We start from the raw sequence: 17364 nt of genomic DNA on the forward strand, positions 1-17364 counted from the left end.
GGATGGGATCTATCCAGTTATATTAAAGGAGGCAGCAAAGGAAGTAAGCAAACCCCTAGCCATAATTATGAGAGCTTCTTCTTTGGACTCAGGGGAGGTACCCATAGACTGGAGATGTGCAAATGTAACCCCATTTCACAAAGGAGGATCAAAGGCTGACACAAGTAATTATAGACCTGTTAGTTTAACTTCTGTTCCAGGTAAATTAATGGAGGCACTGGTTAAAGAAGCACTGCAGGATCATCTAGACAAGAATTCAGTTATAGCTCAGACGCAGCATGGTTTTGTTAAGGGTAAGTCTTGCCTGACCAATTTGATTGGATACTATGATGCAGTCACAAAAGAACTGGATGCAGGGAATAACTTTGATATTATATACTTGGATCTTAGAAAGGCTTTTGATACTGTTGCACATGGAAGACTGCTGCACAAATTGGAGCAGTGTGGCATTGGAGGCAAATTGCTGCTATGGATAAAGGGGTGGTTGAGGGGGAGAAGACAGAGAGTGGTAATCAATGGACACTGCTCATCGTGGACTAATGTTATTAGTGGAGTCCCTCAGGGTTCAGTGTTGGGTCCTTTATTGTTTTCTGTATTTATAAATGATATTGATGATGGTATATCAGGCTTAATGTCCAAGTTTGCAGACGATACGAAGGTTGGCAGGGTTGTCAAGGACACTACTGACACTATGCTGCTGCAACAGGATTTGGAAAGGTTGAGCAGATGGGCTTCGAGGTGGCAAATGAAGTTTAACATTGACAAATGTCAAGTACTACATATGGGAAACAGCAACCCCAGAGCAACGTATCAACTGTGTGGTACTACACTGACAGTGGTAGAGAGTGAAAGGGACCTGGGGGTGGTTGTGCAGGCAGATATGAAGTTCTCTGAGCAGTGCAGACGGGCTGCAAGAGTAGCTCATGGTGTATTGTCAATGATATATAGGAATTTTTCTAGCAGAGATAAGGAGGTGATTATTCCCTTGTATAAGGCAATGGTCAGGCCACACCTAGAGTACTGTATACAGGCCTGGAGGCCTCATTTCAAGAAGGATGTAGAGCTGCTGGAAAGAGTACAGAGAAGGGCAACTAGATTGGTGAATGGGACAAAGGGGTGCTCTTACGAAGAAAGGCTTAAGTTTTGCAAATTACAGTGTCTGGAAACTAGGCACCAGCGAGGTGATCTGATAGAGGTGTACAAAGCCTTGAATGGTTTGAGTATGCTCAATGCTGATGGGATTCTTCCTCTAGCTCAGAAAAATCACCTGAGAGGGCATAAATTCAAATTGAGGAAAGACAGATGTAGGATAGATGTGCGGAAATTTGCCTTTAGCCAGCGGGTGGTTGGTAGGTGGAACAGACTTCCATCCCTTGTCGTGGAAGTTGATAGCCTAAATAAGTTTAAGGCTCAGCTGGACAGGTATTTCGAACGGACAGAGGGGTGAAGTGGAAGTGGTTATTTTTATTTATTTATGTTACTTTTTTTTTTTTTTTTTTTTTGGCTGATGCTGCATAAGCTTGCTTTCTTGCATCAAATGCCTCTACTAATGCTACTGTATACAGGTCTGGATTCCTCATTTCAAGAAGGATGTAGAGCTGATGGAACGGGTACAGAGAAGGGCAACAAGATTAGTGAATGGAACAAAGGGTTGCTCTTACGAAGAAAGGCTTAAGTTTTGCAAATTACAGAGTCTGGAGACTAGGCACCGGCGAGGTGATCTGATAGAGGTGTATAAGGCTTTGAATGGTTTGAGCATGCCCAATGCCAATGGGATTCTTCATCTTGCTCAGAATAATCACCTCATAAATTCAAATTGAGGAAGGACGGATGTCGGATAGATGTGCGGAAATTTGCCTTTGGCCAGCGGGTGGTTGGTTGGTGGAACCGACTTCCATCACTTGTTGTTGAAGTTGATAGCCTAAACAAATTTAAAGCTCAACTGGACAGGTATTTCGAATGAACGGAGGGGTGAAATGGGAGTGGTGTGTGTGTGTGTGTGTGTGTTGTTTTTTTTTTTTTTTTTTTTTTGGCTGATGCTGAATAAGCTTGCTTTCTTGCATCATATGCCTCTACTAATGCTAATGCTAAACTTTTGGTTTGTTTTTAATCCACATATAACTGTTTATGTTATTTTATGACCTTTAAGGATAGCTGTTTAAATTGTTTCCCATTATTTTTTTCCCAAATACTGCACTTTATATATATCACTGTTGGAACGGTGCTGGATTCCAAACATCTGTTTAGAGTTCATTATTCGCCGTCAGAAAACAAACTGCTCGGAAGAAATGTGGATGATAAAATCTTATGTTTCAGATCTTACAAGCTATTCTACAGAAATACATTTGTTTTTGTCTTTTCTTTAATTGAATTTTTCCCACTTTTTTTTTTTTTTTACTTCTACATCCTAAATGTGTTCCAGTCTAAATTTTCTGTTTATTTCTAACGTTTATTTCTAACACTGGTCCCATCTTTGCTGTTTCTTATAAAACATTCACCCTCTTCCATTTTATTGGATTGGTTTTACCCATTTCTCCTCCATCTGGCTTTTTAATTGCAATGACATATGTTTGTCATTATTTTTTTTCAGGGATAATAAACACAGAAAATCCTATAGTTAAAAAAAAAAAAACAAAAAAAAAACCCTGAATCATTGAACTGTCACTGGAGAATCCTTAACTCTGTTGGTTTAATTGCTTATATTTTCACTGATTTATGTTACATTATCAATCAAACTTTATATGATATTAGTTTTTGCATTAGTTTGCAATTAGTTTTAATTAGTTTATATGCCTTATATTAGTTTGCTGCTGTCTCTCATCATATGAATGACTGCACAGCTAATATAATGTTTTTGTTTAGTTTTGTATAAAAAAGAAATGTACTTATAATATTTTTAATTTTTTATATTTTTATTTATGTTGATTATTTATATTTTTTCATATTTAAATAGACAATTTTTTAATTTTATTTTTCTTTTTGTTGATTTTTAATCTTGAACTGGCGTGTGTTTTTTTTTTTTTTTTGTAGAATAGGACTGATATTTGCAGTTAATCCAAATAGTTCAGTTGATGGATTTCATGATCCTGGAATAGCTATGCTAGAAGCTTTCAATTTTATTGCTCAGGATAAAAATGCATATGAAGGATTATCATTTTTCACTGATGTAAGTATATAATTGTCTGCTTTGAGGAATTTCAGAATTACTCATGTATGAAAATCTGAGAGCTGTTCAATAAGGAGTACTTGTAATTTTTCATGAACAACTGTACTGCTTGCTATTTCTAGCTGAGGGTGTAAAATTTAAGACCAAACCAAACTGCATCACATAACTACTGTGCAGTTGATTCGTGTGCATGGTATGACACTGGCGGCCAGTCAGGTTTATGCCCCATTCAATTTTGCCTACGTAACAGTGGATGTGACATGCGAGAAACAGTATGCTGTTCAGTATGCTCTCAAATTTTGTTTCCATCTAAATAAAATATCAGCTGACACTTATAAAATGTTAAAAGAGGCTTATGGTGAATCTACATTTCCATATAGCACAGTTAGCAGGTGCTTTAGAATGTTTAAAGATAGACATGATTCAATCACAAAAATTGAAAGAATTGGAAAAATTTCTTCTCTGCCATGAGTCTCATTAATTCATCTGACATCAATTTAGTCTTAAACCTTGAACAGTATTTCTTACTTGATAGGAAAAGCCCAGTAGTTTCCAAGATTAATTCCATGAATGCTTCTCATTTAGAATTTGCTTTTGGTAACATCATCAGTTGGTCACACTATATATAATTTAAAAACTGTCTGAGACCACTGTAGTCACCTTTACAAAAGCAAAATCCCTTCCCTTTAACTCCGAAAGTAGTTACATTTTTAAGTAAATCCCACATCAATACACTGTGATCACTTCCACAAAGTTGTTCTTTTATCTGCTGATTCTTAATACATGAGTAATCACTGCTGATAATCACATCAAGAGTATTAATCTCTCTGGTTGCCTCTCGAACATGCTGCTGTAGAAAACAATCATCCGATATATCCACAAATGTCTTGCTAGTGTGTGGGTGACCAATCAGAAAATTCCAGTCAATATCTGGGAAGTTGAGAGTATCAGTAAGAAGCATGCACAGTATTCTCCACAACCATTTGCATATTGATACGTGTTTGTGCATGCTGGGATCTGTGACTGCGCACACTTGAACAACAAGTTTGCATGCAGGTTTGTGAGGAGCTGCAACAGATGGTTGCTGAAGATGGTGAGGTTCTGCACAAGGTGATAACAGTGGATGAGACAGCTTCATCATTTTGACCCAGAGAGTAAGCAACAAAGCTCTCTTTGGAAGTCTACATTGTCGCCAACACCAAAAAAAAGCAAAAGTTGTTGCTTTTGGAGGAAAGGTTATGGTCACCTCTGTTTTTGACATTCAAGGAATGGTTTACCAGCATGTTGTGCCACATTGTACGACTGATATGGAAGCTCACTACAGAACTATACTGCACACTTTGCAGGATAACATTTGTTGAAAACAACCACAGCTGCACGCAGGTGAGTGAATGCTGCATCACGATGTGAGACCTCACATTGCTCATACTGTCATTGAGTACTTAGCCAGCATTAATGTCAAATGTGTTCCTCATCCGTTCTACAGCCCCCGATCTTGCACCCTGTGGGGTTTTTTTTTTTAAATTTCCGAAGTTAAAGAAGGCACTGGTAGGAAAACATTTCCCATCAAAAGAAGTTATAAAGATATTGGAGGAAATTCTCAAATGCTTGTCAAAACATGGCTTCTACCATGTTTTTGAAGAATGGCAGAAACATTGGAATAAGTGTATTTCTACAAATAGTGACTACTTTGAAAAGGACCATTAAAATATTTATACTCTAGCATTAGTAGAGGCATATGATGCAAGAAAGCAAGCTTATGCAGCATCAGCCAAAAAAAAAAAAAAAAAAACCCACTTCCACTTCACTCCTCCGTTCATTCGAAATACCTGTCCAGCTGAGACTTAAATTTATTTAGGCTATCAACTTCCTAATAATAATAAAGCTTAATAAAGGTATGTTGTGAAAATTAAATTAAGATCATTCTTTATTGAACAGCCCTCCTACATTGTATTTTAATAATTATTAGGAAGAGATTTGATATCAAATCTCTTCCTTATTAGGAAGAGATTTAATATCAGATCTCTCCTAATAAATTTTAATGGCCAATAATAATTGGCCATTAAACTTACAGTGTGGATGTTGTGTGGAAAACTATAAGATGTGAAAAAAATAAAGTTTTAAAAAAAATTCTGTCAGAGAATGATATTAATATGGAATACGATCTCTTATGCGAGTACTGTCTCTTCTTGACATTCCTTTGTGTAGAGATTGAGACCATCATTAACAATGAACAGTATTAACCCCTCTTTGAGGTAACAGTGGCCCCAATTTTTTGTATGTGGGTTGTTGGTGAGAAACAAGAAACTGTAATACATTATCTTAGTAGAGCACCTTAGATCAGCAATTAATAGTTTTATGCATTAAGCCAGGCTCTCACATCTAACATGGTGACTGCAATTACTGTCTTTTCCTATCGTGGGAAAATGACTCATGTTTGATTCCTTTTAAGATGAGATGAATATTTATGGACTTTTCTCTCATCATAAGCAAATTGTGGGGCACGGGTTGTGCAAGGCTTATCCTCTCAGAATTTTGGGACTTTTCATTGAAAAAAAAGGTAAATTAACATAGAATTTATGCAATTTGTAAACACAATTGTGTTTACAAATTGCATAATTTGTAATTATTTGCCTAAGCATAAAAAATACAAAAAAAAAAAAAAAAGCTTATCAAGCCAGAAGAAAAGATTGCGAAGTAATTACAAATCAGATAAATACATAAAAAAAAATTTTACTGTTTGAAATTTGTCATCTTTAAACTCACACAACATACTTTATTAATAACCTGTGCAACAGATTTTTAAAAATTTTATGTCTATCTTCATTTCTTTCAGTTTCATTCTATATGATTTTGAATATGCTGATTATGAATTTTTATTTTTATTTTTTTTATTACAGCCTCAGTTTTTCCAAGGGGAAAAAAATCAAAGTTGCGTAGTAAACATAATATATCCATAAACTCTAAGTGCCTGTTATTGGAGTAAGGCCTAAATTATATGTATGATAGTTTTGCTTTCAGAGAGCAAACAGGAAATAAAGCTTAAAATTAAATAAGACACCATATCACTCATGTTTTCTTAAATATAAATTATGCCAAAATTTAATGAAATAAGTAAAACCTGCCTATATGTAAAGAAAATAGGGTAACTGGAAGAAAGAGGAGAACTAGACAAACATTTGGAGTGACCAGATGGGTGAAATGGGAAAGGGTTTTTTTTTTTTTTTTTTTTTTTTGGCTGATATCTTGCTTTCTTGCATCATATGCTTCAACTAATGCTAACTCAAAAAGGCCAGAGACATGGTAGGTCTCTTTTCAGGAATAAAGTTATCATACATATAATGCACAAAATAACTAAAAGATTCAGAAGAGAAACTTTTGGAAAGCCAGTGAGATGACAGTACACTGCTGCAACACGATCTAGAAAAGTTGAGCAGATGGGCTGAGAGGTGGCAACTGAAGTTTAACATTTGACAACTGTAAAGTACTGCATATGGGAAGCAGTAACCCCAGAGTAACATATCAACTGTGTGGTACTACACTGACAGTGGTAGAGAGTGAAAATGACCTGAGGGTAATTGTGCAGACAGATATGAAGTTTTCTGAGCAGTGCAGACGGTCTGCAGAAGTAGCTCATGGTGTCTTGTCAATGATTTACAGGAATTTTTCTAGCAGGGATAAGGAGGTGATTATCCACTTATATAAGACAATGGTCAGGCCACACCTTGAGTGCTGTATACAGTCTGGAGGCCTCATTTTAAGGAGGATGTAGAGCTGTTGGAATGAGTACAGAGAAGGGCTACAAGATTAGTGAATGGAATAGAGGGTTGCTCTTAAGAAGAAAGGCTTGAGTTTTGCAAATTACAGTGTCTGGACTAGGCACCTGTGAGGTGATCTGATTGAGGTGTATAAAGCCTTGAATGGTTTGAGCATGCTCAATTCTGATGGGATTCTTCCTCTTGCTCAGAATAATCACCTGAGAGGGCATAAATTCAAATTGAGGAAAGATAGTTGTAGGATAGATGTGCGGAAGTTTGCCTTTAGCCAGCAGGTGGTTGATTGCTGGAACAAACTTCCATCTGTTATTGTAGAAGTTGATAGCTTAAACAGATTCGAGGCAGAACTAGACAAGCATTTGGAGTGAGTGGATGGGTGAAATGAGAAGGGGGTGTGTTTTTTTTTTTTTTTTTGCTGATGCTATATAAGCAAGGGTACATGATGCTATATACAGGGTGTTTCAGTTAAACATTTCAGAACTTCTAAGAGGGGTAGGGTACATCCTGACAACTCGAAATCATATAGCAATGTGGGGTCGGAAATGCTTTCCTGAAGCGGTGTTGTACACAGAAGCACCATAAAGAAAAGAGACCGTAAGTGAGAAATCGTTTTAATAATACATGAAAAGAAGCAAAAGGTACATGGATTAAAGTAAGTGTTCGAAGTTTCTTCCACGGGCTACAATGCATGCCTCACATCTCCGACGCATGGACATCCGAACATTCTGGAATACTCCAGGCGAATTTCGAATTTCTTGAACAAGAACGCCAAGTTAGTAGGATGGATGATTACACAAATGCAGAGTTAGCCGATATGCATTTGGCGTACGGTGCTGCAAATTGTAGTGGGCCAGCCGCACAGCGTTTGTACGCGGAACGATATCCGACGAGGCGTATTCCCAGTCATAATTTCTTTGCAAGACTGCACCAGAGGTTAGCTGAGAGAGGTTCATTTGAAAGAGCTGACAGGGACAGGGTAAGAACAGCACGGACTCCAGCCGTCGAACAGAATGTGCTGCAGCATGTACAGGGGAATCCAAGAACGAGTACACGAAGTCTAGCAAATGCAGTCGGGGTTTCCCATTGCAGCGTCTGGAGGATTCTCCGAGAACAAGACATGCATCCGTTTCACGTGCAGCGTGTCCAGACACAGCAACCGGAGGATTATGCACCTCGTATTGCTTTCGCACAGTGGTACCTTGGAAAATGTGCTACAAATCCCCTTTTTCCTGCTGAAGTGTTGTTTTCCGATGAGGCATCCTTCACAAGGGAAGGAATTTTCAACACGCATAACGACCATATCTGGGCGGTCGAGAACCCGCATGCAATACGACGTCGTGCAGCACAGATTCGATTTTCGGTCAATGTATGGGCCGGTATTATGGGAGATCACCTCATCGGACCTTACCTGTTACCGTGTCGTCTAACCGGACCTATCTACTTGAGCTTTCTGCAGCAAGTATTTCCACAACTTTTGAGAGATGAACAGATTTCTGCATCGACGCAACAGACAATGTGGTTCCAACACGATGGAGCCCCTGCCCATTATAGCGGAGATGTTCGTAACTACCTGGATGTCACATTTGGTCAACAGTGGATCGGACGTGGTGGTCCCGTGCGTTGGCCTGCTCGGTCACCCGACCTATCATGTCTTGATTTTTATTTCTGGTGTCATATGAAATCGCTAGTTTATGACACCCCTGTTGACAATGCTGAGGAGCTGGTTGCAAGAATCGCAGTAGCTGCCGAAGAAATTCGAAATTCTCCTGGAGTATTCCAGAATGTTCGGATGTCCATGCGTCGGAGATGTGAGGCGTGCATTGTAGCCCATGGAAGAAACTTCGAACACTTACTTTAATCCATGTACCTTTTGCTTCCTTTCATGTATTATTAAAATGATTTCTCATTTACGGTCTCTTTTCTTTATGGTGCTTCTGTGTACAACACCGCTTCAGGAAAGCATTTCCGACCCCACATTGCTATATGATTTCGAGTTGTCAGGATGTACCCTACCCCTCTTAGAAGTTCTGAAACGTTTAACTGAAACACCCTGTATACATGTGCTCATGCTAATGATGTGCCTCCTTTATTGGCATCTATCTATCCCAAGCTGAAATGAATTTTTGGAAAAACAAATAGTAGGTCTAATGGATGGATTATCAAGGTTTATCTAACTTATAGAAAGTGCACACATCTTTTTTCCAAAGGAAGTTCATATATCTTTTTAAAACAATCAAATCATTTTAATTCAGTCACTACCTAAGAAAGATAAACTAGGAAACTTTATTCAAAATTACTTGTGATCATGTGTAGTACCAAAGACCAGATGTGATTTTCATTAATACTATAATTATGCTTCTTAGCTGCATCATATTTTCCCTGATAGCCTTACCAAATGAATATTTGGTATTCTTCTTTTACATCAACAAAATTTGCTCTCTAAAAGCCTACTAGGCAGATCACTATTAAAAGTTTCCCGGTAATAAAACTAGAAAACTTTTAATCCACTTCAGTTTTCAATTTATAAAACTTTGTGTGTGTGTGTGAGTGAGTGAGTGAATATTGTAAAGATTAATGGGAGAAGGAGTGATGAAAAGGAAGTTATGTCAAGTAAGTTCTTTAACTTTATACTTTTCCCTTATATTCTCTGTCCATTTTCTTTATATAAAATATATTTCAGCCAGGTGTTTCTTTTGATTCTGAGCTCCGTCTTATGATAATAGTTCTTTGCATGAATTAAATTCTTCAGCTGTTCTGTTTATACATTTTTATATAGTTCCTCCATCATGTCAACCATGAAATAACCATGCCTGCTTTATATATCCTCCCCTATACATATCATGTTACTTATATCTAAATAATTTTCTACTCTAAATTTACATCCTCCTTATTTCCATTAATTCACATTCTTAATAGTGCTTTGCTGTGGTATACATATATTTTGCATTAGAAACAGAGGGCACTGTACTGTCATTTTTTCGTGCATTTCTGGTGGTTGATATATGAGAAGATGCCAGCTGTGATATGTAACAATATACAGTGGGGCCTCGACTTACGATGACATCAACATCCAATTTTCTCAGGAACCGATATACCTTCCATACGATCTCTTATTTTAAGAACCAATGGTATTTGCAGGTTCCGATATAGCTTGAACAATACATGGGTGGAAATTTTCAGACGCATGGCTCCCAGAACATCACTCATACGATTGTTTAAGATCTATGATGATCTGAAACTTAAAATTCCATCAACCAGTGGCAGTGCTGTGCGCTTTCAAGACTTTAAAACCAGCAGAGGCTGGTTCGAGCACTTCAAAAAAAGGGCATGGGGAAGAATTTAGTGCTGACAAAAAAAAAAAAAAAAAGTAGTCGTGACCTTTAAAATAGAATTCCAAAAGTTTGTTAATCAGGAGAGTTATCTTCCCCAGCAAGTTTTTAATGTTGACAAAACTGGCCTCTTCTGGAAGAGAATGCCCAGGAGAACATACATCACTAAGGATGAGGCCAGTTCCATGAATGATAGGCTCACTCTCCTGTTGGGTGCCAATACCTCTTGAGATTTTAAGCTTGTGTGTCATTCTAACATCCCCAGAGTATTTAAAAAACAAAAGGTCAACAAACGGATTCTGTGAGTGTTTTGGCACAGTAACAAGAAGGCCTTGGTTATAGGATATGTCTTCAATGAATGGGAGCTTGAAGTTTTCTGTCCTTCAGTGAAGTATTTTAGCAATAAATAGACTCATACACCAACCATGAAAATATAAGTATTTTACTGTAACTAAAATATTTACAAATAAAATAAAATAAATATTTACAAAAACTGCTATTATATTAAATTAAATTAAATTATGTACATTGTAAAAAAACATTAAAACCATGATGAAATCCTTGCGATAAAATACACTAAAATAAACCGGATTAAAAACAATAAAAATCTGGAGCTTTTGGAAACATCGGCTTCCTTCCTCAGCAGTAACAAAACTTCCTGCAGCACGTCCTTATATAACAGGCTCACGGTACTTATACACGTGGTTCAGTCGGCGCATGGTCCGAACTGGAAGCGGAAACAGCTCGGGAACGTGTCAAGCAAAACCATTCATCTGTACTTAGGACGATAGTTTCAAACAGAAGATGCATACACATACCTCTGTCCCTATTCATAATATTGTGGTCGGATGAACAGATTCGTAAGCTCTCGAGCCATTTACAGTTCCAGAACCCATGCGCTCGATCCACAATAACCGTATCCTCTGGGGAGATTTGATGCTGCTTCTCCCAAAAATGTTCGGCCCCAGCAGACTTATTGTAATCAGCGGTTTTTATAGCATTTGCATGTTCCCCCAGATGATCTTTGAGCCGTCGTTTTGTCTCGCCCACATAACATTCCCCACAATCCGGGCATTTTATCCTGTATACTACTCCACTACTCAGGTCCTTTGCTATTAGGTCTTTTACCTGAGACAACACTGTGTGCAACCTCCGCCCGAGAAGCTGCACACAGTGTGTTTTATAACCTGCAAAACTCTACCAAGATGCTCAGTAAGGCCCAGATAGTAAGGAATGTATGCGGTAGCCACAGGAACAGTTCCTGACGGTTGGACTCTATTCCTCTACTAAATCTGTCTATGATCCTCTGGGGGTATCCGCATTTTCTAAGGTCTGCTGTGACTCGTCTAATTTCACATTCTTTGTCCTCAGAGGTAGTGCAGTGTTACCCTGCTCTATCTAGTAGAGCTTTCACTACACTATTCTTATGCTGCCCAGCTTGTGCTGAACTATAATGGGTGTACTGGCCTCTGCACATAGGTTTTTTAAACACTGAAGTTTTAAGCCTAGGGCCTATCCTAGATACCAGTACATCCAAGAATGGAAGGGTACCTCATGTCTCCACCTCTGAGGTAAATTGTATAAATTGGGAGAAGCTATTAAGCCAGGCTTAATAGCTGAGACTAGGCACCTGTGAGGTGATCTGATTGAGGTGTATAAAGCCTTGAATGGTTTGAGCATGCTCAGTACTGATGGAATTCTTTTTCTTGCTCAGAATAATCGCCTGAGAGGGCATAAATTCAAATTGGGGAAAGTCAGTTGTAGGATAGATCTGCAGAAGTTTGCATTTAGCCAGCAGGTGGTTGATTGCTGGAACAACAATCAACCACCTGCTGGCTAAATGCAAACAGGTGGTTGATTGCTGGAACAAACTTCCATCTGTCGTTGAAGGTGATAGCTTAAACATGGCGCATTATAGCCTTAGATGCTAATGCTCCATAAAATCCTAAAACAAACAAACAATAGGTTAAACAGATTCAAGCCAGAACAAGACAAACATTTGGATCAGGTGGATGAGTGAAATGAGATGTGTGTGTGTGTGTGTTTTCAGCTGATGCTATATAAGCTTGCTTTCTTGCATCATGTGCTCTTGCTAATGCATCATTTCTTCATTAACTGTATTCAGATTTTGCATATTTGCCCTCCCATATCTGAATACAGTGTTATTTCTTTATTATTTTTTGTATATTGTTTGCTGCTTTAATCTCATTTCATTTTTGCACTAGGTTTTTTAGATTCTTTCACTTTTTCTCCACTACTTTACTTCTAGTTTCTACTTTCCTTTAAACCTCTCTTAGTTCAGGCACTTTGTGTACTTTTCATTTCCATCTTTACAGAAACTAATTCATGTTACAAACCTCGCATTGCTTATATATGTATATATATTTTTTATTTTATTTCATTTATAAAATGTAATTTATTTTGTTTTATTATGCTTTTTTTACTTTTTTAATATCTATACTTTTTACTGTTTCTATATCTATACTTCCACCCCTTTTGCTTATATCTTATCATTTTGTCTTTCCCCTTTTTCTTTTTTATTTTATTTTCTCTTCAAATTTCATTAATACATAGCACTTTATATATATATAATGTATATTAAGTTAGATAAGTAAATTTTTTTGGCCTCTATTTTCTGGAATGCCTGTCTAAATTAAAGTGGTTTGTAAATTATGCTGTTTTGTCTCTATTTAAGGTATTTAATATTTTAGATACATACGCTTTTTGCAAAACTCTTCTTTAATTTTGTTCCCCCTTGTCCTTTTTGATGTTTTTTTATTTAACTATTACTTTTTATTGTATTCACTATTCGCAGGCTTATCCATTCTGCTGACATTTTAATTTGCGTATGTAACTTAATTTATAGTATGTTTAGGCAATATGTTGTTGGCTATGCCATGCAACCACTGATGTTTGCCATCTCTTATTTTACTTTTTATAATCTGCTAATTAATTTTAATTTGTTTAGCATGATGTAGTGGGTGTAGCTACTTGGCACTGCTCATGCTGCCATCTATAGACTGGTTGATTTTGTATTTTGTGTTCTTATTTATGCTTTGTTTTTCAGTTGGCAGCTTGACTTTATGCTGTGAAGGTGCTTAAGCTATCTTAGTTTTATTTTTCATCTGCATTTGCTTGATGATAGTGTTCTATCGGTTTTTGTCTGATACATTCATTGATTTGTGTGACATTCGAAATGCAGTGACTAGTAATTTGTTGCCATGTGGCCTTCTGATGAGATAGGACACAGCGATCGTCTGTTTTTAAATTTTAGTTATTTCATTTATTGGTTCTTGTGATTTGAATTGTTTACAGTATCAAAGTTTTGATATTTTGCATTTTTATTTTTGGCCTCAGCATTTTTCTTTTTGATGTTTCTTTATTTAACTATTAGTTTTCGTTGTATTCACTGTTTGCCATGTCTTCATTTTATTTTACTTTCTTATAATCTGCTAATTAATTTTAATTTATACATAAGTATGTAAATAGAGATAAGAGAAGTAAGTAAAGAAAAGTTGTAGAATAAAAGTAAGAAAGAGAAGGGAAAAGGTGTCCTTTATGGTAGGGGGATGCTAGATAAGATGAATGCCACATTGTGTCCCCAGTTTTATGATAATTGTTGTGATCCTCTCAAATAGGTCTTTGGATATCTTAAGTATGCAGCAGTTGGGGAGAGAATTTCAGATAGAAGATGTACCAGCCATTTCTCATCCTGGGTTGTATTTCCCACTAACTACAGAGTGAACTGGAGATGCTCTTTGTGTTCCTTTGTTACCAAAAATTCATGGGGAATTATGAGTCATTAATATTAAGGGCTGGCATTTGTTTACTTTTCTAGTAATAGCTGTTTAGTTGGATTTTTTTGAGGACTTTATTGGCTCTGTAATTATCCAAAATAATCTCAGTTGGATGATTGTCAATGTTATTGACCTAGGTGCACCAGCATGTTAAGGAGTGGGGGTTAATATGAGCAGAGCACAAACTGGTGTCCTTTGCTTAAAATGGTGTTTGTCTTGGGATAGCATTTCACTTCTGAAGTTTTGAATGACTGCATTTTAGAGCAGTGGGTTGGGGATTTGTTTAATTTTAGAGGCTGTTTAATTTTTTACAAAGATTGTCAACGTGTGATCCCAACTGTTTTTAGATAAATGACGTCTATATTTGAAGCAGAAACCACAGGCCACTTATATATTTGAGGTCGAAAACATTGACACCAAAAAAAAAGATGCATGCAAATATATTAATAAAGCTATTTCATAAATACAGCATTGTGTACTCAAGTTTAACATATACAAGGTGTCTCAAAAATATTGGTACAAGAGAGGGAAAGTTTCTGGTTTACTCATTCAAGCAGTAGTTGCCGCACAAAGAGCATGCATCGATATACGAACTGTGAGCTGGCAGACATGCACCTAGTGTATGGATTAGCAGAGGGCCCACACGGTGTGCACCCCCATGCGACACAACATCGCTTCGCAGTAAATGTGTGGGCAGGTATGGTCGGTGACTGCTTAGTCGGCCCATACCTGTTACCATCCCACATGAACTCCGCTAAATATCGGATCTTTCTTGAACAAGTTCTACCAGGGTTACTTGACAATGTTCCAGCAAATGTGAGAATCAACATTTGGTTTCAACATGACAGGGCACCTGCCCGTTATGGAAGGTATGCTCGTGACCATTTGAACAGGCGTTTTGGTTGTCGATGGATTGCGCGTGATGGACCCGTTGCGGGCCCTCAAATCTATCATGTATGAATCGCCTGTGGAGACGGAAATGGATCTCGTGACGAGACTCGTCTGCGCTGCTGCTACTGTCAAAGAAACTCCAGGTGTGTTCGACCGTGTCCGCCGATCCATGCTGCGTCGGTGTCATGCATGCATCGCGTCTCATGGTGGAACCTTCGAGCATCTGTTGTAACATCATGAAATGCATCCATCTCGCACCCCATTGTTAATATTATGTCAAATAAATGTTTGCCGCTAATTACTGTCTTGTGTCATTTCTGCTTCTTGTGCCTCTGCTACTACTTTCCCGTGACGTTTCCGGTTATGGGTTCCTATGTGATTCACATTCCTTTAGATGTTACCTACCTCCCCTAAACGTTTATACTAATATTTTTGAGACACCCTGTATAGTATACATTGAATTGCTAGAGGCATATGTCTATTTCTATCATGTTAATGGGATTGGTGACTACCCCAAAAAAGCTTTTATCGATTCAGTTAGAACATTTTCATAAGTTATGCGAATCACAGATTAGGAAATACTGTTACATGAACAGTGATTTTTTTTTTTTTTTTTTGGTAAATTGTTTGGCATTGTGCCTTACAAGCTTGTACTAGGCCAACAGGTAAGCTCTGTCGTTCATTGTATTCAGTAGCAAGCACATTACCTGGTTTTGCACCAGCATTAAATTTGCATTTTGTGCGATTATTCTATTAATTCTACATGTCAGTCATGATCTACCTTTAACAGTGGTGACACTCCTGTTCCTAATAAACTGGTCCTTGAGGTTGTCACAGACATTCTCTCAGATATGCCAGACAAGCTGTTCTTGCTACCTGGGAGTCTAAAACGCTGATGGAACTGATATTCGGGTGACACTCAAGTCAAAGTGGACCCAATTTCGGCGAAGTCCGGACGGTCTATGACAGCCAAATCCTCTGCTTGCACCTTCACGATGGTGGGACTGTTAGTAATCCTGGGTATAACCTTCATGCACAAGTACATGGTGGGTGACCACCCAGGTGTGAACCAACGTAAGCAGCGGTCGAGGTGTGGCGCCCAAACCACATGGAGGAACGCCGCCCCTCTGTGTTACCAGGCAGTACTAGGTGGTAGATGACTCATCAACCGGTGAAATACCACCACTTTGCTTATTGGAGGCTTGAAGTGGTGGAACCCATGTTTAGTCTCTAGAGCTAAGTTCCGGCCAACCCTTCCCTATCTCTTCCATCATGCAGTATGATTGATGATTTTTGAGGTTATGATGAATGTCGTGGCGAGATCCAATATTCCTTACATTTCGAGGGTACAGCTCTAAAACGGTGTTCGCAGGCCGGCCTCTAGATAGTACACTGGACCAAACCTATTGGTAACTCTCTAGGAGGCTTCCGGATCAGCTAGTGTATAATCTTGCTACCTCTACTCTGCCAGATAGTGACTGGAGGGAGTCCGAGTGGTGTGTATGCGGGGAGCATTGTCGAGGCCACGTTATGTCAAGGATCTGGGTATATTCTTACCACATGTACGCCATATCCAAAAATTTCATTACTTCATACAGCATGTCCCACCCACTTTTTCTTACTATTGAATACACCATGAATTGTCAAAATAATAGAGCAAGCTTATCTGTGAAAAGATCTAAACCTCCCAAGGACTTCCTAATTCATTTCACAAATATACGTGGTCTCAATTCTAATCTCAACGATGTCCATTTCCACTTGCAGTCTTCCAAACCCCATGTACTTTTTCTGACTGAATCTCAGTTATCAGTTGATTCAACTACTGCTCATGTCAGATGTCCAAATTATTTGCTGTATGATTCCTTTCGCCTCAAAGGTGGTACTTGTGCATATGTCTGTTCTGATATTCCCTGTCAGAGACTTGGCAATTTGGAATCTCCTCTCTTTGATCTTCTCTGGCTTAAAATCTCTCTACCTCATTGTGTAAAATTCATCTGTTGTCTCTACCGTTCTCCCAACTCCACTAATCACTTGGAGCTCTTTGACTTCCTCTCTTTGCAACTTGACTTTCTCCAGTCCAACTTTCCTAACAGTGAGGTAATTTTCCTTGGTGATTTTAACGTTCACAACTCCAGCTGGCTACCGTTTTCTAGTCACACCGACCGAGCAGGTCGAGATGCTGAGGCTTTTGCAATTGCTAATGACCTTGCACAGATTGTTCATTTACCTACAAGAATACCGGACAGTCCTAATCATACAACCAATACGCTTGATCTTTTTCTCACAAACAACCCTTCTAAGTACAAGGTTGAAGTGAGAGGTCCTTTAGGCACCTTCAGATCACAACTTGGTGATTGCCTCTTCTCCAATAGAACCTTTATCTCATGGCTATTCCCAACCTCGTA

The 17364-nt window shown here is 38.2% G+C and overlaps 1 protein-coding gene across 1 annotated transcript in view; it reads left to right on the top strand.

Moving 5' to 3' along the window:
- The window catches only part of Uggt (UDP-glucose-glycoprotein glucosyltransferase), an 820111-nt gene that overhangs the window by 235151 nt on the left and 567596 nt on the right, over nucleotides 1–17364 (top strand). The window contains exon 15 of the mRNA XM_090386735.1: nucleotides 3031–3166. Coding sequence (XP_090242861.1) covers nucleotides 3031–3166 — 136 coding nt within the window. The remainder of the gene's footprint in view (nucleotides 1–3030; nucleotides 3167–17364) is intronic.

This window comes from Mastigoproctus giganteus, chromosome 1, assembly GCF_048544385.1.
Source record: "Mastigoproctus giganteus isolate SK-2022 chromosome 1, ASM4854438v1, whole genome shotgun sequence".
Taxonomy (NCBI): domain Eukaryota; kingdom Metazoa; phylum Arthropoda; class Arachnida; order Uropygi; family Thelyphonidae; genus Mastigoproctus; species Mastigoproctus giganteus.